The 23,600-nt window shown below is 46.0% G+C and overlaps 2 protein-coding genes and 1 non-coding gene across 4 annotated transcripts in view; 2 read left to right on the plus strand and 1 right to left on the minus strand.

The window, feature by feature from the left end:
- ITIH6 (inter-alpha-trypsin inhibitor heavy chain family member 6) overlaps positions 1-1,487 on the minus strand; it is a 31,682-nt gene extending 30,195 nt beyond the window's left edge. Inside the window, exons 1-2 of the mRNA XM_059679750.1 lie at positions 1,386-1,487; positions 22-176 (exon numbers count right to left, since the gene is read on the minus strand). Of these exons, the coding sequence (XP_059535733.1) occupies positions 22-176; positions 1,386-1,487 (257 nt within the window). The remainder of the gene's footprint in view (positions 1-21; positions 177-1,385) is intronic.
- Positions 1,488-12,187: 10,700 nt separating this feature from the next.
- LOC132225235 (melanoma-associated antigen D2) lies at positions 12,188-20,453 on the plus strand. Of its 2 annotated transcripts, XM_059680539.1 has the most exons (13): positions 12,838-12,925; positions 13,805-13,878; positions 14,273-14,767; positions 15,370-15,678; positions 15,797-15,860; positions 16,110-16,189; positions 16,709-16,803; positions 17,498-17,577; positions 17,669-17,711; positions 18,053-18,115; positions 19,210-19,324; positions 19,678-20,132; positions 20,319-20,453. In XM_059680539.1, the coding sequence occupies exons 2-12, from the start codon at positions 13,834-13,836 to the stop codon at positions 20,122-20,124; spliced, it is 1,836 nt and encodes a 611-aa protein (XP_059536522.1). In that variant the 5' UTR covers positions 12,838-12,925; positions 13,805-13,833; the 3' UTR covers positions 20,125-20,132; positions 20,319-20,453. The 2 variants fall into 2 exon arrangements, with proteins under 2 accessions (XP_059536521.1, XP_059536522.1); XM_059680538.1 differs by lacking the exon at positions 12,838-12,925 and adding an exon at positions 12,188-12,302 and having other exon boundaries at positions 19,678-20,453.
- Positions 18,907-19,035, plus strand: LOC132225437 (small nucleolar RNA SNORA11). Its single transcript, XR_009450936.1, has one exon. It is a non-coding gene; the product is annotated as a small nucleolar RNA SNORA11 (small nucleolar RNA).
- Positions 20,454-23,600: the final 3,147 nt, after the last annotated feature.

Raw genomic sequence — 23,600 nt, forward strand, 5'->3', positions numbered from 1 at the left:
CGAGCTTGGAAGCAGACTTACATAGTAAAATTGGAGATAAAGGCCAGGCGAGGCAGATCCAGGTCAAAGATGGCTTCATGGGCCTCAGCATGTGGATTGAACAGGACAGAAGTGACCAAAGTGTGGGCATAGCGGGAAACCACAGTAGACCGCATGGAATAACTCGTCATCAACAGCTGGGAGAGAAGGCAGGAAGGTGGGTTACATAGATTCTATCACAGAAGATCACAAATCAAGGGACCTTTGAATAAGTGCGTCTTCAACTTTAATGTACACATAAATCTCCTGGAGATCTTGTGAATATGTAGATTCTCATTCAGCAATTTTTTGGTGTGGGATTCTACCTTCCTAACAAGCTCTCAGGTGACGCTAATGTTGCTGGTCCATGGATTTTACTTTCAGTAACAAGGCTTTATAATAAAACAGAGCAGCCCTGGCTGGGAGGCTTAGTTGTTGGAGCATCGTTCTGTACACTAAAAGGTTGCAGGTTCAATTCCCAGTCAGGGCACATACCTAGGATGTGAGTTTGATCCCTGGTCAAGGCGAATATGGGAGGCAACCGATTGATATCTCCTCCCCCCGCCCCCGCTCTAAAAACCAATAAAAACACATCCTCGGGTGAGGATTTATATATATACATATATATGTATATAAAATATACATATGTACATATATACACACAGAGCAGCTGTCATTCATTGAGCCATACTGTGCAAGGCAATGGATTATATATCTATCAATATATAATCTATCTATCTATCATCTATCTATCTAATCTTCCTCTTCAAGAGCTCAGGTGTAAAGAATTACTCTTGATAAGTGCAATCAGACAACTAAAACATAATGAGCATTTGGCATCCATCATCTTATTTAATCCCCACATTGGCTCTATGAGCTAGCCACTATTATTGGCCATATTTTATGGATGTGTTAACTGGGCCCAGAGGCTGAGGTCACACAGCAAGTAAGATATTGATCTTCTTCCTCATCTTTCCTGAAGCCGTGGTCTCTCCATGTGCCCACACATAATGCACACCTACTTTATTCTCAGTGGAAATGAGGGCAGTTGGGATCACATGGACCTAGGTTCAAATTCTGGTTCTGCCACTTCCTGTGTCTTAACCTCTGAGCCTGTGTATCCTCATCTGTGTGATGGAGTTAGTCAAGCCTATGTCCCTGGGAAACTGTCAGGACTAGATGAAATCATAACTAAGGTTCCGAATGCAGCATCTGACATATGCTCAACAAATACTCTTTTCTCTGGTCCTAGATGATCAATTGTGGGTCCAAGGAAACAGGTTGAATAACCTTCTCCTATCCCCGCCCCCCAAGGAGCTAATTTTCTCACAAATCCCAGAGCTTGGTTCCCTTATCCCAAAACTGACCTTTGTGCTTGATGAGGGGGGGCCAGGAGGTCCCTGGTATGTCAGTTCAAGGAGAATAGTCAGAAAAAGGCTGACACAGATGAGGCACCTCCACCCAGACATGATGCCACCTCTGGCCTGGGTCTGTTGTTCACGTCCAGAAGGTCTGAGCCCAATGTCCAAATTCTTGCTCTTTTAAACCTCCAGGTATCCCTTCTCTTGAGAGGGAGGGACTATCCTGAAGGGTGGAGAAGTCTCTGAATGTAGCATTGAGGCCCACACAAGTCAGGATTGTCCAAGAGCTGGGGCTGGCATCTTGCCTGGAGAGGGGCCAGTCCATGCCTCCCTTTTTCCCCTCATCCAGCTGTAAGATGAATGGAAACTAAACATGCTAGAGTGCTGGGTCTGTCTGTTTGCTATGTTGGCTCAGGGTGGGGTTTTCTTTCCTATAAACATCCACAGGAGCCCAGTAACTGAGGCCAGAGAAAGGTCACTTAACATTGATCATCTTAAAAAGGTAGCAGATATAAGAGAGGGGTTGGTGGGGCAAGGCCACAATCCTGGTCCTTGTTGGCTCTGACTTTAACCTGGAGACAGGAGGGACTTACTTAGGGTCCCATAAAAATTAGGGGTCCCACAGGCATGAGACTTACAGTCTCCAGAATAGTTAGTGGCCAAGACAAGCTTGGGCAAGACTGGGAATATAACAGAGTGGTTCCAAATAGAAGTACTGGATTCAGACCATCTGGATTTGAATCTCAGTTCTGCCACTTACTGACTATAATATTGAAGTTAATTAACTGCTCTGTAGCCTCAGTTTCCTCACCTATAAGATGAGGATAATAATAGCACCCACTTCATAAAGTTGCTATGAAAATTGAGGCTTTATTTTTGGAGTGCTTGGTACATGGTAAGTGTTCGGTAAATATCAGCTGCTAGGACTAGAGTGGGATAAGACCTGATTGATATATAAAGTATATGATGTGCCTGACCGGTGTGGGTTAGTGGATTGAGCGTGGCCTCATGGACCAAGAGGTCCCAGTTTGATTCCCGGTCAGAGCACATAGCCAGGTTGCAAGCTCGATCCCCAGTAGGGGGCGTGCAGGAGGCAGCCGATTGATGTTTCTTTCTATCTCTCTCTTCCTCTCCCTTCCTCTCTATCTAAAAATCAATAAAAACATTTTTTAAAAAAGTATGGGACACCCCCTTTCCTTCCAGAGACCTAGGCGGGAGGGAGGTTGGGTAATGCCAGGTTGCTATTCATCAGTCTGTCTCTGGGAATCAAGAGATACCCTGGACTGTGTCTGTTGGTACTGTGGGAGGTGACGGTGGGGAACAGAGCTGAGAAAGTGGAAATTTCTCAAAGTTCCGCACACAGGACATCAGCATCAATCAGAACCTCTATCCCCTACCTTTTCCACCCACATAGGGCACATGCAGCTACAGCACTTACTTTCAGCACGATCCCTAATGACATTTTGCAAACTGTGTAGGGAACACTCCGACTTGTTCTATGGCATTTGATACCACAGAACAAAGCCTTCTCATTCTGGTATTTGGTCGACTCATTATCTGTCTGTTGCCACCTCCTTCAAGTCTACACTAAATTTCCTATCAGAATTTTCTCATTGGCTACCTTTCCCCTTAACTAGGAAGAGATAACCAAACATTCTCAGAAAATTTAAGGGGACCTGCAACATGATTAAAAGAAACAAATAGAGCGATTTTGGAATTTTGGAAACAAAAGAGACTTTCAGGGGGAAAAAAGATATTTTCAACAAAACCAAGAAGATAACATGAGTGAAACAAGAACTAGAGGCCACAAAACAGCTGCAGTCAGAGAAGAGAAAGACTCCCTAGAAATGGAAAAGAGGTTGCTGAAATTAAAAACAAATTAACAGAAGGTCTGGGAAGTAATATTAAGGAAATTTCCCAGAATGTAGGACAAAAACCAAAGAAACACAATGAATGAAAGAAAAATTGAGATAGAGATTAATCCAGCAGGTTAACGTCTGAATGATAGGAACTCTAGATGGAGGGAAGAGAGAAAAATGAAGGATAACTTGTCAAAAGCACATTAGAAGTTAGTTTTCCAAAGCCCAAGAAGAATCTCCAGAGCAAGTGCCCAGAACAGCAAACCCAGGAAACAGCGGTTCCAACCCAAGCAATTGCCATTGCAGCAGCCTCCTCACTGGTCCTCCTGCTTCCCTCTTTGTTGCCCCCCACCCCCAACCAGCATATTTCTACAACAAGAGGGATTCTTTTAAAACCCAAGCCAGATCCTCTCCTAACTCTGCTCCAAACCCTCCTATTTCCTATGCTGTACTTTACATCCCCATGACTATGTAGTGGCTACCAATCTGTACTTCTCAATCCCTTCACCCTTTTCTCCAGGCCCCCAACACCCCTCGCCTATGGCAACCATCAGTCTGTTCTCTGTACTTATGAGTCTGTTTCTGTTTTGTTTGTTCTTTTATATTTTCCTTTAGATTCCACATATAAATGAAATAATAAACTCTGTATGGTGCCAGGTGGATACTGAAAATATCACGGCGGGGGAGGGGGGGGAATGACACTTTTTTCAAGTATATAATGCCTAAACATTATGCTGCACACCTGAAGCTAATACAAAATCATACTGAATATAAACTGTCATTGAAAAAAAATCCCTCCTGTGGAATCCAATGTGGCTTACAGGCCCTATAAGTCCCATTACTTATCTATCCTCATTTGTTATTCCTTCCTTCCTTGCCTTCCTCCACTACTCTGGCAACCCTGACCTTTATGTTCTTCAAAAATGGCAGGCATGAGAAAAAACAAACATGCCAGGCTCACTCCCATTCCAGGGCCTTCACACTGACTGTTCTTTCTGTTTGGAATGTTCTTTCCCCAGGTTCTCTCACCTTTTCCGAGTCTTTCTCTGACCAACCTATTTAAAATGGCAGTAACTTCCACCATTTCTGGCATTCCCCATCCCTTTACACGGATTTATTTTGCTCCATAGCATTTATCACATTTCAACATTATATATATATATATATATTTTTCTCTCTCTCCCCTCACTAGAATATTAGTTCCATGGGAGTAAGAATGTGTGTATTCCTCACTGATATATTCTCAGCTTCTAGAACAGTGCCTTGGTCCATAGTAGACACTCAATAAATATTTGTTAAATGAATGAATAAAATGCAGGCCAATGATTCAAGAAAAAAAAAAGACTTTTAGAATCTCTCTCTCTCTCTCTCTCTCTCCACCCCATAAGAAAATAATAGGCCCTGCCAGCGTGGCTCAGTGGTTGAACATCGATCTATGAACCAGGAGGACATAGTTTGATTCCCCATCAGAGCACATGCCCAGGTTGCGGGCTCGAACTCCAGTGTGGGGTGTGTAGGAGGCAGCCGATCAATGATTCTCATCATTGATGTTTCTCTCTCTCTCTCTCTCTCTCTCCCCATTCATCTCTGAAATTAGTAAAAATATATTAAAAAAAAGAAAATAATGGTCTAAATATAAAGCAAAATAAAATATAAAATGATTATAAGAAGCTGATGGAATATAATTGAGATTCCTTTTGATCTTGATGGTGGAAACAGTCTTCTTTGAGAGGATCAAAAATTGTTGCCGAAACCAGTTTGGCTCAGTGGATAGAGCGTCGGCTTGCGGACTGAAAGGTCCCGGGTTCGATTCCGGTCAAGGGCATGTACCTGGGTTGCGGGCACATCCCCAGTGGGAGATGTGCAGGAGGCAGCTGATCAATGTTTCTCTCTCATCTGTGTTTCTAACTCTCTATCCCTCTCCCTTCCTCTCTGTAAAAAATCAATAAAAAAATATATATAAAAATTGTGACGTTGGATTTGAAGAGAAGGAAGTGTATTCCTGGCTCACAACTTGGCTGGATTTTGAAAGATATTTACATAGTAATGATAATGTAGGTGTTGTTTATTGGTTTTCATGTTTGAGAGTCAACCTGGAGCAAAGCACGAAAAACCTGGCCATAGCTGCAGAACAAGATGTAAATGTTAATAACCTGGATCATGTAAAGGAAAGATGAATCTGACAATGTGGCTCATTGAATTGGCATGGGGAGGGCAGTGGCCCTGATATCTTTGTCCTAAAAAGTGGGCAGTCCACATTATCTGTTAAAAATGGGTGGCATAAAGAATGGAGGTTTGAGGGCGCTTTTTCCCATATGAAAATAATAAAAAACAACAAAAAGAAATCTCCGTGTTAAATACAGCAGTGGAGTGAATAGAAAAGTAAGGCAGCGTACATCAACAAAATTCTCATTGCCATACTGGGGAATCAATAGGCCATTGTCTAAATTTTATAAACCAAGAGACAAAGTATGTACATATTATCTAGAGTTGTGAAGGGAACAATCAGCAGAGTAAAAACAAGAACAGTTAAAAGTTTGTTTTGAGAGAGTAGGATGGAGAAGGGGAGGGTCAAGGCAGGGGACTTTTTTTTTTTTTTTTTAATGCTTTCCCCCCAGTTTTATTGAGATATGATTGTATATAGCACTGCATAGGTTTAAGCTATACAGCATAACGATTGATTTATATTGTGAAATGATTAGCACAATTAGTTTAGTTAACATCATCTTATATAGCTCCAAAAAAGGAAAAGATTTTTCCTTGTGATGACAACTCTTAGAATCTACTCTCATAGCAACTTTCAAATAGGCCATACAGTAGTGTTAACTATAAGCATCATCATATTATATAAGTATTACATCTCTAGTACTTATCTTATAACTGAAAGCTTATAAGATACAGGTTTATAAAGAAAAAAAGTAATAGATTAATACTTTTATTTATACTCATGTATTTTTTAAAACCCTCACCTCCAAGGATATGTTTATTGAGGATTTTTTTTTTTAGAGAGAGAGAGGAAGAGAAAGGGGAGGGAGAGAGAGAGAGAGAGAGAGAGAGAGAGAGAGAGAGAGAGAAAGAGAGAAACATTGAAGTGAGGAGAAACATCCATTGTTTGGCTCCGGTATGCTCCCTGACTGGGACTGAACCCACAACCCAGGTATGTGCCCTGATCAGGAATTGAACCCATAACTTTTCGTTGTATAGGATGGGATGACACTCAACCAACTGAGTCACACTGTCCAGGCCTGAAGCTATTATTTAAAATCAAGAATATGCAGAAGCACAAGGGTTGGAGATGTGAACTCCACCAAAGGTGTGCTCAAATGATTTTTAACTGTTATGAACTTCCTCTTGAAATGAATGCACATAGATACATGTGTGTCATAGGTCAAGTATGTAACTGAAAGTTCTTCAAGTTAATTTCCATGTCAAATATAATGTTTACTATGAGGTAAGTAATAGAAATAAGCATTATTATTAAAAATAATAAAATATATGTGATTAAATCTTACTGATAATCATTGCACTTGTTTTGAACTTAGACCAGTAGTTCACAATGAGGGTTGATTTTGCTTTCCAGGCGACATTTGGTAAAGTTGAGAGACATTTTTGGTTGTTATAACTGGGGAGGTAGGTGCTACTGCCATGAAGTGGGTAGTGGCCAGGGATGCTGTTAAACATCCTACAATGGACAGAACAGGCCCCATTCACAAGCAAGAATTCCCAGCTCAAGATATCATAATGCTGAGGAGGAGAAACTGACTCAAACCCATCAAAGAGTTTTTTTCCCCAGAGAAGTATTTTTTCCCTGACATTGTTTAAAATGCAGGTGCATGGTGATAATAAAAAGCAGACTGAATTTTAGTCTGTTGTACTACTATTTGTAAATTTTCTACAAACAATCTACCCATTTGTGTGTGTGTGTGTGTGTATGTGTGTGTGTGTGTGTGTGTGTCTGGAGCAGACTGCTTTCATAGCAAGGCAGGGGACTTTTGGTTTTTATCATAGGCTCTTCTGTCCTGTTTGATTTGTTGCCATGTACACACATTACTTTAATAAATATAAAATCTTTAACAATTATGTTTATCTCACAACAACAAAATGATTATATATCTTATGACACTTTATGACAATATCAAAATGTGTATGTGGATATCCAGTTAGACTTGCCTCCACAGAAGAAATTCATACTGTAATGTACCTCACATATGTTTATGAAGAGAGTTGGAAAGGATATGCTGGGACTTAAAACATTGGAGGCAGTAGAGTGTAGTGGTGAAGGCTCTAGTATCTGACATCACCCTGATGGGATTCAAGTCATTTCTTTGTCACTCACTAGGTCCCTTATACATAGTTGGTGTTCAGTGTCTGTTGAATGGTTTGAATGTACTTCACAAACGTGTGCTGAGGAAGAACTCAATGTGCAAAGAGCAGGGGAGGAGTATTGGTCCCAAAGTGGGTAGCTGGTTTTCTTTTCTCTTTTCTTTTCTTTTCTTAAACATATTTTATTGATTTTTTACAGAGAGGAAGGGAGAGGGATAGAGAGTTAGACACATCGATGAAAGAGAAACATTGATCAGCTGCCTCCTGCACACCCCCTACTGGGGATGTGCCTGCAACCAAGGCACATGCCCTTGACCGGAATTGAACCTGGGACCCTTCAGTCCGCAGGCTGATGCTCTATCCACCGAGCCAAACCGGTTAGGGCTGTAGCTGGTTTTCTTATCTATGGACAATGTGCCTTTAGTTTAACATGTAGTCATTTTTTTGCTGTGGAATAATAGCCCTCAGAGCTTAGAGGATACAAAATTAATTTAATTGCCCTGCACATAAAAGGAGGAAAAAATGAGATTCTACCAAGCTCAAGAGAGGACATAGGAGTCTGGAAATGGAAAGGAGGGGGAGCTGCACCCACTGTATGTTGGGGGGCGGGGGGAGAAAGGGCCCAACAGTGATGAGGAGTGGGGCCTTGGAGAGGGGCAATTAGGCCTTTCCCAATCATGGGAATGGCTGAGGAAATATGAAGCACAGGAAAGTCTGAGGCCCTGTGCTGTATGACTTAAATGCCCAAAGAAGTGGTAGGAAACCTTGGAAGGAAACTATTACCACCTGCTCTTAGCCTTACTGATTTTGTGTAGTTTGGGACAAGGGAAATGTGTTAGAAGAGGATTGGTGGTGAGGATATTCTGGGTTTCTTATTTAAGCTCCAGGCTTCTGAAATCTTGGATGTCCTGGGATTAGGCACTTTCATCCCCTGATACTCTGTCTTTCCTTATCTTCTGAACAGAGCTGCCTGTGATAAATTAGCTTTTCATCTTTTCCCTTAGTTGATATGTAGGATCTACATGATCTCGGGTATTTGCCTGCTGATTTATGGCTGCTGGAAACCAGTCTGGGACTCAGTTATCTAGGTTCTTCAGAGTTTATGGGTAGACGCTGAAGGTCAAAAGATTCCAAGAATTTGCCCTAACCGGTTTGGCTCAGTGGATAGAGCGTCAGCCTGCAGACTGAAAGGTCGAGGTTCAATTCCGGTCAAGGGCATGTACCTTGGTTGCGGGCACATCCCCAGAAGGGGGTGTGCAGGAGGCAGCTGGTCGATGTTTCTCTCTCATTGATGTTTCTAGCTCTCTATCCTTCTCCCTTCCTCTCTGTAAAAAGTCAATAAATTAAAAAAAAAAGATTCCAAGAATTTATAAGGGGGAGGAGGTCAAAGGTCTGGTCAAAGGGTGAAGATTATGAGCACATTTTTCTTTTTTAAAAAATATTATTCATGTCAGAGAGGAAGGGAGAGGGAGAGAGAGAATCATTGATTGGCTGCCTTCTGCACTCTCCACAACGGTGACTGAGCCCGCAACCTGGGCATGTGCCCTGACCAGGAATGGAACCTTGATCTCCTGGTTCATAGGTCGACTCTCAAGCACTGCCCTAAGTTGGCTAGGCTTGTCTTTTTCTCTCTCAAGTTTTCTCCCTGTTCTCTGACCCCCCAGGACATCAGGTAAGGGTGGTTATAATATTGTGTTACAAAGGTGGTGGCACTGAGAGGGGACTGGGAAGTTTGGCTTTGAAAATCTTTGGAAATGCCCCTCTAATGGACTTGGACTGAGCTTTTGCCTGAGTCCCTTGCATCCATTATCTCCTAAGGTCCAGAGTCTGCATTCCTTGAAAGTTACTCCACGATCCCAAAGGCTACTTGAAATGTGCGGAATTTAAAAATGGTGGAGGTTGAAACAGAAGGTAGATGTCACAGAGTGTGTTCCATGATGAAGAAATCATGTGAGCAAAGGTTCTAAAGCAACAGAAGGCAGGGCAATCTGATAATAGTTGTTTTGCTTGGTTGGAATATATAGATAGTGGTCAGAAAAACAGCAAGAAAAAGGTTGGAAAACTAGTTAGGGCTAGATTTTTGGAAAGCCTTGAAATTAGGCAGAGGCATTTCTGGTTTCTTTTTTTCATTTTTGGGGGCTGAGGCATGTCTTGAAAGAGTAGTCTACAGTCATTGTCATGAACACCTCACCTGCCATTCACATCTCAACCCACTTCAATCAGGAAACTGCTGCATGGCAGACTCCCAAATAATAATGGCTTAAAGAAGACATACATGTATTTATCTCACCTAAAAGAAATCCAGAGGTAGGTAGTATAAGCTGGTAGGGTGGCACCAAGAAATTGTTAGAGATCCAGGTTCTTTTTAGTTTACTACTTCACTATTCTTAGGGTGTGACCCTCGTCCTACTCTATTTTTTAAAAAAGATATTTTTATTGATTTCAGAGTGGATGGGAAAGGGAGAGAGAAACATCAATGATGAGAGAGAATCATTGATCGGGTGCCTTCTGCACACCCCACGCTGGGGGATCAAGCCCGCAACCCAGGCATGTGCCCTGACAGGAAATCAAACCGTGACCTCCTGGTTCATAGGTCAACACACAACCACCGAGCCACGTTGGCTGGGCTTGCCCTCATCCATTTAATTCCAGAAGGCTATGTGTCCAGCTAAAAATTAGATATTCTATTACTAAGGAGGGGGAGGAGAAGGGATTTGGGGGTAATCAATTAGCAACCTATGCTACAAATCCCTACTGAAATAATCCCTTCCAAAGTCACCAGAGACCAGACCACTACCTGATTAGTAAAACCCTAGACATTTTTTCAGGCATTTTCTTGACCTCTTGGTAGCATTCAACACTACTGACCCTTCCCTCCTTTTGAAACATTCTCTCCCTTTGGTTTGGTGACACGGCTTTCTCCAGCCTTTCTCCCTTTCTTCGTGGTCGGTACTTATCCGTCTCTCTCACAGGCTCCTTTCCCTCCACCTATAGGGTAGCTGCTGCTGGTCTCTAGCGCTCTTCCCTGGGCCCCCTCTAAGGCTACACATTCTCCCCAGGTACTCTTGCCCTTCCCCATAGATTAAAGGACCATTCATATATTGATGATTCCTAGTTCTATAACCTCAGCCAAAACTCTTTACTGAACTTCAGACATGTATATTCAACTGCCTGTGGGACATTGCCACTCAGATGTCCCACAGATACCTCAAAATCAATGCTTAGTTCCCCCTACATTCATATTCCATATATCAGTGAAAGGGGTTACCATCCACACATTTGATCTCTCAAGTCAGATCTCCAAGAGTTCCCTTTGACACTTTCCTCACCCCTATCTCCACATCTAATTATTCATAAAGTCTTGTTGCTTTTTTTATTTTTTATTTTTAAGATCTTCTGAATTCAATCACTTCTCACCACCTCTACTGCTACCACTCTAGGTCAAACCACAATTGTTTATCTGGATGACTACTGTCCCTCTTTCCAGGAAGTCATCTAATCCATGCTCCTTATGGGTTAGGCAGCAAGGGTGTTCTCTCTAAAACTTAAGTCTATGTCATATCCAAGCCTAGAACCCTTCAATAATCTCTCAGTGCTCTCAGGATCAAAACCAAAGCCTTTATCTTGGCATTTAAGGCTTGCCATGATTTGGAAGAGATGAATCCTTATACAGAACAAAATTTGCAATGATCGAACACTTCAATGTAAAGAATAAAGCCATAAAAGTGCTTGGAATAAAACAGTGGGGAATAGGGAGCAGGAAAGCACCGCTAAGCATGAAGGAGACTCCAGTTGTGATAAAGGAAAACCTGATACATTTCACTGCATAATAATTAAACCCTTTTGTATAGCAAAGACAATCATAAATAACATGACAAATATTTGTAATATATGTGACACACAAACGTATGAGAGATGTCATTTGGTGGGGATGCTATTCCATGTACCTTTTGAGAATAAGTTGATGAATTTTGTCTCAAAATGGAAGACTTTTTTGTGGCATTTGAGTCAGCCAAAAAAATACCATAAATAACAACAACAACAAAAGTTCAATACAAATACAAGGATGCTCCTTGTAGCATGTAATAGTAAAAAAAAAGGGGGGGGGGGACAATATAAATGTTCATGTATCCTGGACTGGTTAAATAAATTATGGGACATCTATACAAGATAAATTTATGCAGCTGTCAAAAAAATGTGCAATGTGGAAAATCGACTAGAATATATAACTGGAAAAAATACAGGTCTCAGGACAGTAGATATAGTGTACCCTTTGTGGGCAAAAAACCCAAATTAATATATGCAACAGAAAAAAATCTGTAAGAATGTATATCAAGAATGTGAGTAGTGGTTATTTCTGGGAGATAAGCGTAGCCTTTCATTGGTATGTTAAATATTTCTGCATTATTTGAATTTTCACAACAACACATTACCTTTGTAATAAGAAAGAATAAAGATATAAAAATAAATACATTCAATGAATGAATTGCTTTGAGGGAGTGGTTTTGGTTGGAAGGCTTCAGACCGAGCCTGGTACAGTGGCATAAACACGAGCTTTGGCGTCAGACAACCCTGAGCGGGGCCTCATTGCCCCACCCCCGAGGAAGGAGAAGGGGGGTGGCAGGGGGCTGCGGAAAGGGGCTGGGCTGGGCTGGGCTGGCTGCTGCTGTAGTCCAGGAGGCTGAGACTTCGAGAGGGACTCAGAGAGGGCAGACGCATCCCGGACTCACTCGAGGACAAGGTGAGGGACGCTGAGATTGGGGTTTCCTGGCCGGCCACACGGTGGTTCCAGCTCCCTCGAACCTGTAGCCAGGCAGGTGGGCAATTATGACTGCATCCCTGCAGCTGTGCGAAGAGTGACCTGGCGTGGCATGTAGGCAACCAGGAGAACTTAGAGAATAGTAGGCTGCACGGACTGGGGAGCAGAGACTAGCGGAGAAGGGAGAGAAAAACGGAGAGCCGGGCATGTTGGATGGCGGACAGGGAATATGAAGGGGAATACTGAGGGGAAGTGCAAATCCAGAGAAGAAAATATGGGATGCAGAGAAGGGTTAAGGAATACGGGGGAAAGGGGTGCAGAGGTAACACGGAGGGGGATGTAAGAAGGGGAATAAAGAGTTCCATGGGGGTCAATAGGGAATGCGTTGGGGAATAGGGAGCAGGAAGCAAGGCAGAGGGAATACGGAGGGGGGTTTAAGGAATGAAGAGCAGGGAGTGGGGGAAGGGCAGACTGGTTGAGACCGAGGCCCCCTAGGGAGGCGGAAAGGGGCGGGACCACTTCCGGCCGGGAGGGGGGAGGGCAGTCTCCGAGTTTCGGAGGGGCTCGGAGAGAGTGGACGCACTCTGGAATTGTAGGAGGACGAGGTGAGTAGCAGCGGGGCCCTCTTCTGGATCGGAGCCCGGTAGGGGTCAGCCCCACCCTCTGGGGAATCTCGAGAAAACCTGCCCGAAGGACCGGATTGCTCTGGATCCATCCGGCTGGGAAGGGAGGGGATTGGACCCGGTTTGGCTGTGCCCGAGACGGAATCACTAGCTCGGTACTGATTTGAGGAGGGGGTGTTTCAGGGAAGGGGCAGAACCAAGATGTGCTTGGCCTGTTTGGAGGGGGGCGTGTTATGAAAAAGGGCGGGACCAGGCGGTACTGTGTACTCGGGCTGCGTGTGAGTAGGGGAGGAGCCGGGACCACCGGACAGTGTGACAATTTGAAAAAGGAGGCTCGCTGGGGAGGGGGCGGGACCTACTGCTCCTGCGGACCTGGAGGGAGGCGTGTGCTGGGAAAGGGTACCGGACTGAGTCCTCGACTATTGCGCATGCGTACTATGGATCCTTAGAAAGGGGCGTGCAGAGAAGGGCCCGCACGGAGCCGGCCAGCTGCCCAATGCGCATGCGCACGATGGACATCAAAGCGAGGGCTTGTGCTGGGAAAGCGGGCGGGGCTGAGATGGGGCTTGCAGCGAACGCGCATGCGCACTGTCGACCTGCGGCTGGGGGGTGGGTGCACTGGGAAAAGGGGCGGGGTCCTCAGAGCTGCCGCGCTGGCACATCTTCCTGGAAAAGGGGAGGGTGCGGCTGCAGAGAATTGAGACCTCGACGCTGTGGATTACAGAATCTGAAAACAGAGTCGTTGGGGGTGGGGGAGGGGTTTGGGATAGGGGCCCTAGGGAAGGTGAGGGTTAGTCTCCCAGCAGAACAGCAGAGAGGACGTTCAGTGGATTCTCCCCTTGACCCAGGCCTCTCTTTCAGGCTCAGCTCTTGCCAGGCCAACTTGAGACATGTCTGACACAAGCGAGACTGGTACGGGTCCAACCCGCTCCCAGGTGAGACCTCCTCCTGTCCTCCCCCTGTCTGCTTTTCCCCTTCAGCCCCTGTTGCTGCCTCAAATCCCTTGGTACCTCCCCTTCCATCCTTGTCCTTCTCCACCCACTTCCCTGCCTGGGTGTCCCCCACCCCAGTAGAGGGAGTGAGGAAGGATGGGAAGGAAGAAGGAAGGATGGATGGAGGAAGGAAGGAAGAAGAGAAGACAGGTGCATCCCTCCTCCGCCATCAGTTTCTGTTCAGAGGAAGGGGGTGCCTTGTTGGGCTGAGGTACTCAGAGCATGCTGCAAGTAGGGGTTCGTATAGGTCAGAGAAATGAAGGCCTGGGATTTGGGAGCGATTTGCCTGGTTGTGGGTGGGGAGAAGTCCCGTGAGCTTCCCTGCTTTCTCTTGCAGGCTGAAACTTCAGAAAAGGAAAGCGACTTGAAGGCGCAGACCGTATTGACAGTGACCCAGAACTTGGAGGTCTCAGAGACACCAAAGGCTTCAAAGGCACCAGAGGTCTCTGAGGCCGAGAAGGTCTCAAAAGCTGCAGGGGTCTCAAAGGCCACAGAGGTCTCAAAGGCCCCAGAAGCTCCCGAGGCAGCTGACACTAAGGAGTCATCTACCACTAAGCTGACTGATACCCAGAGTTTGGCAGCTGAAAAGAAGAGTCCAGCAGCTGACACCAAGGTGCAGAAGGCTGACCCTCAGGCTGTGACAGCTCCTGCCACTGAGACCAAAAAGGTCAGCTGTGTGGCTGATACTAAGGTCAATACAAAGGCCCAGGAGACTGAGGCTGATGCCTCTCAGGCTCCGAAGGCAGATGAACCTGAGCCTGAGGGCACAGTAGCCCAGGCTCAGGAGAATCAGGATACTCGGCCCAAGGTCAAGGCCAAGAAAGCCCGAAAGGTAAGACTTCTGCAGTAACTGTCCTTGCCTTTCAATTCCTCTTCTCTAAGTTGGTTCATTTGTTCTGCAAACATATAGAAAGTTTCCTGTGCTCATCAAGGCTGTGGGGAATGTGATGCAATTCCCATCTTTAGAGAGCTCACAGATTTGGGGGAAGATGAGACAGGAATACACAACTGTAATCTGAATGTAATGCAGTTTATGTTGACATAGTAGCTACCATGTGTTAGGCTTTGAGCTAGCACATTTACACAGCTTATCTCTTAAATCCCAAAAGTAATCCAGTTTTATAGAGAAGGAAGTGGACTCCCAGACTGATAGAATGAAGCTGTCCGGGTTGGTAGGAGCAGAGCCAGTGGTAGATAGAGGAAGAGGAGAAGCTTCAGAGTCCACCCTTGGGTGGTTCCTGGTCTGATTCAGTGATGAAACTCTTGCTTGAAAGCCAGTGAAAGACAAACCCAAGATTCAACATGGCCAATGTCTAGTGAGTCAGGTTGTTACTACAGGGGTTGGATGAAAGGGGGTTTCTGGAAGAGAGAGAATGAGGAAAAAGGACCATCTGCTTCATCTGGCGCTGTTGTGCTTCCTCTCTGTTGATGCAGGTGAAGCATCTGAATGGGGAAGAGGAGGGCAGCAGTGATCAGAGTCAGGCTTCTGGAACCACAGGTGGCCGAAGGGTCTCAAAGGCCCTAATGGCCTCCATGGCCCGCAGGGCTTCAAGGGGCCCCATAGCCTTTTGGGCCCGCAGGGCATCAAGGACTCGCTTGGCTGCTTGGGCCCGGAGAGCTTTGCTCTCCCTGAGGTCGCCTAAGGCCCGTAGGGGCAAGGCTCGCCGCAGAGCTGCCAAGCTCCAGGCATCCGAAGAGCCTGAAGCACCACCATCTCGGGATGTGGCCCTTTTGCAGGGGAGGGTAAGAACGCTGTCCTTTGCACTCGGCCTTAGCCACTGCCTTGCTTGCATTCTCTGCTAACCTTTCAAGCCTTCTGCAAATGTGTTTTGACCTTTATACCTTTTTTCTCCTCTCCTAGGCAAACGAGTTGGTGAAGTACCTGTTGGCTAAAGACCAGACAAAGATTCCTATCAAGCGCGCAGGTAGAGTCCTACTACCTCCCTCCCCCTAGTTCTACCCTCCACCCCCTCTGTGCTGGGGACATCCCTTGCTCTTCTGTTCCTACTTCTGTCCTCCCACCGTTCTAATTTGGCAGTGCGAGCATCTCTGTTCATTAGCTCAAAACCTGTTTATGTCACCAACAGCAGAGTAGGCAAAGGGTCTATAGTTTGGGTATGGGGGCCACCTGGCTTCACTTCAGCTCAGGTGCTCGCAACACTCTCCCCTTGCAGACATGCTGAAGGACATCATCAAAGAATACACTGATGTGTACCCTGAAATCATTGAACGAGCAGGCTATTCCTTGGAGAAGGTGAAGGGGCAGCCCTGGGGGATGGACACAGTGGGGAAGCCTTGAATTAAACAAAGGTGTACATGTCCCTTCGGGGAGGGGCCACAGAGATTCACTAAGCCCAGTCCCATCACTGGGCAGACAGTGACCTAGGCAGGTGTATAGACTTGCCAAAAGTCACACAACAAGTCAGTGGTAAAAGCACAGCTAGGACTCAACTTAGTCCTGACTTCTGTCTGCTGGATATGTCCTGGAATGTATTCCAGATGCTCACCTCTTCCTTTTCATTCACATTCACAGTCTCCCTAGATTCCTACTAAATCACAAGGATGATGTAGATAACAATAGCACATTTGTTGCCTGTTTGCTGTGTGCTGGCCTCATAGCTAAGTGCTTACATGCATTAACTCACCGGTCTTACACACACACACACACACACACACACACACACACACACACGCATCCTAGGTACATGGGGAGCTGTGGCATGCTCAAGAAGCTGAATTTGATGATCTCACAAGCTCTCCTCCCCATCCACAGGTATTTGGGATCCAATTGAAGGAAATTGATAAGAATGACCACTTGTACATTCTTCTCAGCACCTTGGAACCCACTGATGCAGGCATACTGGGAACGTAAGCTGGGAAAGGGCTGGGTGGGAGGGAGGCTTCTGCTTTTGTCCATGGCACTACCCCATCCCTGTCTGCTGCCCCACACTTCCTTAGAGAGTCAGGAAAGACAGGCCTGAAAGCCCGTTCCAGCCCCCGCATGTAGCTGGAACCCTGCCCACAAAAGTTGTGCCTGGTTATGATGGACTGAAGGGTGTCGAAGCCTGGGTGGGGCAGTCCTACTGTCAGGTTGTCTGTCTGTCCAGAAGCTTCCCAGGGAGGCAGCCCTGCCACTGCTTGTCTCTTCCTGCTGGTCTTGATAGAGTGGTTCTCACGGGAGGCCTTCCTGGTGTGGGTGGATCACGATGCTCGAAGGGCAGGAGCACCGGTGGCTGTGAATTCTCTGGTGGCTGAGGGGCCTGTGAGAGGAAGAAGGGCCTCGCATTGGCGGAGTGCCAGGGTCTAACTCTGTTGGGGGGATTTCTTCTGTCCTTTCAGCAGCCCGGGGAGGGGAGGATGTGATTTCCCGTTTCACTGGACAGGAGACTGAGGCTCAGGGGTCTAAGTGTCTTGCCCAGGGTCACGTGGAGCTTGAAGCATAGACTGGGCAGAACTCTCCCATACCTGAGGAATCTGGGAGAGGCTAGCCTAGTGAGCTGGCTGGTGTGTTTTTTGCAGATGGCTGCAGGACCTAAACCTCTCTGTCCTATTGTTCCCCTAGAACCAAGGACTCCCCCAAGCTGGGTCTCCTCATGGTGCTTCTTAGCATCATCTTCATGAATGGAAATCGGTCCAGCGAGGGTGAGTGGCTGAGCATGCAGCTGAATGGGTGGCCATGGTCAGAATTCCACATGTTCATTTTCTGTCCCTCTCCTCTTGCCTCCCCTTGCAGCTGTCATCTGGGAGGTGCTGCGCAAGTTGGGGCTGCGCCCTGGGTATGATTGGGCTCTCTCAGCACTTGCTGTCCGTGTTGTCCTTTGGCAAGAGAGGATGGTCCCAGGATCGCATCAGCCTGGTGGTCTGGTGGAGCGGGCGGGGGTGTTGGACTGAGTTAGAGGGCCCATGACTCTGACCTGGGTGGATGGGGAAATGGTCCTGAACTCTGTTCCCTTGAGCTTACTGCCTCTTGAATTTCTATGGTGCTTCCTTGTGCCAGAAATCTCTCTTCCACGTTGGAAACGCCTCTGCACACATCTGGGAAGTGCTATGGCCCCGTTTTATTTATTTATTTATTCGTTCATTCATTTTATTTATTTATCTCTTTCTTTGCTGTCAGTATACATCACTCACTTTTTGGGGACGTGAAGAAGCTCATTACCGATGAGTTTGTGAAGCAGAAGTAAGTGTCCATCTGCTGTTGGTGTGTGCCATACATTTTGCCTATTTTAGAACTGGGTGATAGAGCTATGATGGGTGCACGTGTGCTTGTGTGTGTGCGTATGTGCTGGTGGGAGCTTGTTTTTAAGGTGATAGAGGCAACAAGAGCACATATTCCTTGACCCATTACATGTACTCTCACATATGCCCCAGAGCAGTTCTATAAGGGAGGAATTGTCATCACTGGCTTTGCATACAGGAGGAAACTGAGGCTCAGAGTGTTGAAATCATTTGCTTATGGTTACACAGGTAGCAAATTGAAGATTTTAAGATTCAGGTCCCAATGCGTTGGTTCTTTTTACCATGCCAACCAGGGCTTCGTAGCAATTAATTTCAATTTTAAAATAGTATAATTTCAATCATAAGATAGGAGCTGTAGGCAGCTAGCTACTGCGCTGGGGACTTGACATGTACCATCTCATTTCATTTTCATAACTACCCTGCAGAGTAGGTGCTGTCATCCCAGCTCCATTTTCAGTTGCTAAACCTGGGGCTTAGAGACAGAAGTCTGAGCATGGCCCCAGCCGGTAAGGGGCCCATTCAGGCCTGGAGCCCAGCCCTCCTGCCTTTCTGGCCAGGGTCCCACCTTATCCTCATCCTGGGGAAACAAATGCGCATTCACATGGTTGCACTAGCACACATGCACACACAGTTGGGAGTGTGTATGGAGTACGCTGCTCTTGGTGGAGTGTCTTCCCTTTACAGCCCTTTTCTGTGGTGTACTGTCCCAGGCCACAGATGAGACGCTGCAGCGGGGTGTGCTCAGAGCAGGTTGCCTGAAGAAATGGCTCCTCTGTTTACAACACACCCAATAGGAACTGGGGTCACTGTGACAAGGGGCACAAAATGTGTGGCCTTCCTGCACACAAGCACCCTACATATTTCCCCCCTGTGCCTTCACATGGCTGCTGGGCAGGAGGGATGGAACAGGGCTCAATGCTGGAAGAAAAGCTGCAGTATTTAGTGGGGAAGGTGCTACCTAGAGCCTGCCCAGCCCATGCATGGGTGGGCCATGGGTGGTCTTAGACGTAAAGGCTTCGAACCTATCTTTTCAAGGTACCTGGACTATGCCCGAGTCCCTAACAGCAATCCCCCTGAGTATGAGTTCTTCTGGGGCCTGCGCTCCTACCATGAGACCAGCAAGATGAAAGTCCTCAAGTTTGCCTGCAAGGTAATTGGAGAACTACCCAAACTTGGCATATCAAGGGCATGGGTAGGCTGTGGGCAGAGCAGCCTGCAGCTTATATATGAATATTCTGAAACCTCTCTTAGTGCACCAAACACTTTAGCTGAATCATTTAATCCTTATGACTAACATGGTGGTGTCCTCCTGCAGATGAGAAAACTCGGCATCACTGAGGTCACAGAGCTAATGTCAGGGCAGAGATGGGATACTAGTTGCATAATTACTAGAAGTATTTATTGTATTGCTACTGTATACAGCGTGTAGCATGTTGTCTAGAATCTAGTAGGTACTCCACTCTCAGATTCCGGTCCTTTTGAGGGTTGTTATTTCTGTTTCAGGTACAAAAGAAGGATCCCAAGGAATGGGCAGCTCAGTACCGAGAGGCGATGGAAGCAGATATTAAGGCTGCGGCTGAGGCTGCAGCTGAAGCCAAGGCGAGAGCTGAGATTAGAGCTCGAATGGGCATTGGGCTTGGCTCTGAGAATGCTGCTGGGCCCTGCAACTGGGACGAAGCTGATATTGGACCCTGGGCCAAAGCCCGGATCCAGGCGGGAGCTGAAGCTAAAGCCAAAGCCCAAGAGAGTGGTGGTGCCAGCTCTGGTGCCAGTGCCGGTGCCAGTGCCGGTGCCAGCGCTAGCGCCGGCGCCAGTGCCAGCGCCAGTGGCAGCTTCGGTGCCAGTGCCAGCCTGCCCACCACTCTCACGTTTGGGCTCTTCTCTGGCCTCAGTGGAACTGGTGCCAACAGCAGTGGTAGCTCTGGTGCCTGTGGTTTTTCCTACAAGTGAGATTTCAGGTATATGTTTAGATTCAGTGAGGGCAGCCAGGGCTCTTGGGGATGGGATGAGCTGGGTGGTTATAGGAAGGCCAAGGTCGGAGGACCATAAGGAGAGTGTGGGAAAATACTGCTTTTGACATTGTATTCCTTCCTGTTTGGTGGCTATCAGTTGACTTTCTAATTTTCTTTTACTTGTGATTTCAGATATTGCTAATCCCAGCAGCCTTTCTCTTCATGCCAGGGTGCGTCCTCAGAAATGTACTCAACACAGCACTCTAGGCAGCCACTATCAATCAATTGAATTTGACACACTATATTAAATCTATTTGCCATTTCTGAGTTTATTGCTTTTTTTGTGGGGATGGGCTGTAACATTTTGGTACTACATTTAAAAATGAATTGGAAAAGTTTCCACCTCAATCTGTGCTTAGTTTGAGGTGACATTGTTAGATTCAAGGGAGCGAGATTAGCATGCTACTCTGGGATGGGTTGGGCCTCATCTCTAGTTTAGAGGGCAGGCAGGATTGTGGTTGGGTGCAGAGTCATGGGGATTGTAGGCACAGAAAACACACTTTGAAGAAGAGCGCTGAAATGGGTAAGTCTGGAGCAGAGAGCAGAGATAGAGGAGACAACATCAAGTATAGACTCTCTTTTTGAGAAATTTGAAGGAGACAGGAAGGAGACAGAGGTAGGTAGCTAAAGGAAGATACAAGAACAAATGAGGATTTTCTTGGGAAAGAAGGGAGAGAGGCTTGAACAGGTAGGAGCCAATAGAGGGAGATGTTGAAGACTGATTCATGCCCTGTCCCTGAGGAGATGGGAGGGTAACGCCTGGGAGAAGACTATCAAACAATGAGATGGTTGTAGTTAAGACAGAGCAGCCCTGACCAGGAATTCGATTGGTTAAAGCGTCCCGATATGCCAAGGTTATGGGTTCAATCCTCAGTCAGGGCACATACAAGAATCAACCAATCACCCAGCTGGTGTGGCTCAGTGGTTGAGCAGCGACATATGAACCAGGAGGTCATGGTTCTATTCTTGGTCAGGGCACATGCCTGGATTGTGGGCTCCATCCCCAGTCTGGGGTGTGTGGGAGGCAGCTGATCAATGATTCTCATCATCAATGTTTCTATCTCTCCCTCTCCTTTCTTCTCTGAAATCAGTAATAAAAATATATTCTTTTAAAAAAGAATCAACCAATGAATGCATACATAAGGGGAACAAATCGACATTTCCCTCTGTCTAAAAAAAATTAATAAAAAAAGAGCAGAGAGAGCTCTGGGTAATGCTAACGTTTAAGGAGTGGGTGGTTAAAGGGGAGAAAAGATGTTGGTTCCTGGAGATGGGGTCATTGGCTTGGGAGGCCAGGGTGTTGGTTGGGTTATCTGTGGACAATGAAATCACTGGGTTGGTGGCAGGAGTTGGGGTAGAAAGCACTATGAGCCAGGTGCCGAATTCTCCTTGTGTAGTTAAAGGTATACTCCCAGCTACACTTCCCACTAAGGCACAAGGTCCTTGGGCAGAGATCTACCTTTGCCCTGTTTTAAGGGAGCATTTCTTTGGACTTTTCTCTCCAGGAAGCCCTCACCATCTAAATGTCAGATTATCAGGCCCCTAATCACTGGGACAGCCTTATGGACAATGAGATCCCAGCAATGGCTACCTTTCCCTTCATGTAGACCAGCGGTTCTCAACCTGTGGGTCGCGACCCCTTTGGGGGTCGAACGGCCCTTTCACAGGGGTCGCCTAAGACCATCGGAAAACACATATAATTACATATTGTTTTGTGATTAATCACTATGCTTTAATTATGTTCAATGTGTAACAATGAAAATACATCCTGCATATCAGATATTTACATTATGATTCATAACAGTAGCAACATTACAGTTATGAAGTAGCAATGAAAATAATTTTATGGCCCTGGCCGGTTTGGCTCAGTGGACAGAATGTCAGTCTGCGGACTGAAGGGTCCCAAGTTCGATTCCGGTCAAGGGCATGTACCTTGGTTGCGGGCACATCCCCAATGGGGGCTGTGCAGGAGGCAGCTGATGTTTCTCTCTCATCGATGTTTCTAACTCTCTATCCCTCTCCCTTCCTCTCCGCAAAAAATCAATAAAATATATTTTAAAAAAATAATTTTATGGTTGGGGGTCACCACAACATGAGGAACTGTATTAAAGGGTTGCGGCATTAGGAAGGTTGAGAACCACTGATGTAGACTCTATAAACAGGAATGGAGCAATGTTTATTGCATAGGGGAAACAAAACAAGGTTCCATCCAGATCAAGGTAGCTCTTTGCCTGTGGCCATAAATTGAGACCTGTTTCACTGTTGAGATGTTCTTCACTGGAAGCAGAGTTAATTTCATTAATTCCATGGGCCATATATCCTCAGGGGCTGGGTGGTACCTGGGAGATATGAACAAGGTCAGAGGCAGCTTAAGCCTAGGAAGGACTTGAGTGGGTGGGTACCATGTCCAGGGCTCCTTCAGGTTCCCAGGTGATGTCCATCTGAAAATGGAATAGATAGGGAATGTTGGGGTGATAGCAATGAACTTGGGGGCTAATTCTAATAAAAATTGAACTCCTCCTTTCCTATTTATTTTCCCTCCACACACACTACTGGGCTCACAGGGCTCCCCACCTCTTCTCTCTTTTTACAAGGCCTGGAATTTGACAGTCAAGGATTTGGCTTTTCCTCACTCCCCAAGTGTAAGGACTGAGGGTATGTGGGACAGGGAGGAAGAGATCAAGTCTGGTTATAGCCAAGTGGCAAGTGTCCAGAGCCAGGAAGAGGAAGTGGCAAGGGAAATGGGTACATGTTTCAGATGATGACTTGCCATCTTTATCATCTTGTAGGCCAGGATTGTAATGAATGAACTCTCACAATTTTCAGTCTTTCCTTCAATATGTCATTAATTAATATCCAAATAATTCTAAATGGTATTATGTATCTTGGCTAGGAGTGGGAAGAGCTCCTAGAGCAGTATCTCCACTTATTTTTCATTATCATGAAAAATAACCCTAAAAAACCTTTCTAGATATTTTTTGTCCTACTGCTCACCCTCCCCCCATGAAATTTCAATACTACATATATACTGTAAATCTATTTAATTACTATATTTGTGATTTATACATAAAAAGATTTTAAAATGCAATACAGGGTTAATCCTATATAATAAAAGCCTAATATGCAAATTGTCACCTCAACCGGGAGTTTGACCAGGAGTTCGACCAGGGGGCGGGGCCGGCTGGCTAACCGCTTGTGGCCTGCCGCCCCCCCCCCCCCCCCCGGCTGGTCCCACCCCGGCCAAGGTGGCAGCAGGCAACCAGAGGGAGGGAGGCCCTGGCCGGCAGCCAGCAGCTGCTAGGGACCCTACCCGTGCACGAATTTTGTGCACTAGGCCTCTAGTAATGACTAAAATGTTTAAGTTTAAAAATTTAGTTTCATTTAAAACTTTTTAAAGCTGATAAAAGTTAACTA

Source organism: Myotis daubentonii, chromosome X, assembly GCF_963259705.1.
Source record: "Myotis daubentonii chromosome X, mMyoDau2.1, whole genome shotgun sequence".
Taxonomy (NCBI): Eukaryota; Metazoa; Chordata; class Mammalia; order Chiroptera; family Vespertilionidae; genus Myotis; species Myotis daubentonii.

Excerpts from the sequence above, each read along its gene's own strand:
- LOC132225235 (XM_059680538.1), top strand. The coding sequence starts at position 13,834 with ATGTCTGACACAAGCGAGACTGGTACGGGTCCAACCCGCTCCCAG. Across the intron at positions 14,768-15,369 it reads AGGCCAAGAAAGCCCGAAAG|GTGAAGCATCTGAATGGGGA; the intron begins GTAAGACTTCTG and ends CTGTTGATGCAG. Across the intron at positions 17,578-17,668 it reads TGGAAATCGGTCCAGCGAGG|CTGTCATCTGGGAGGTGCTG; the intron begins GTGAGTGGCTGA and ends CTCCCCTTGCAG.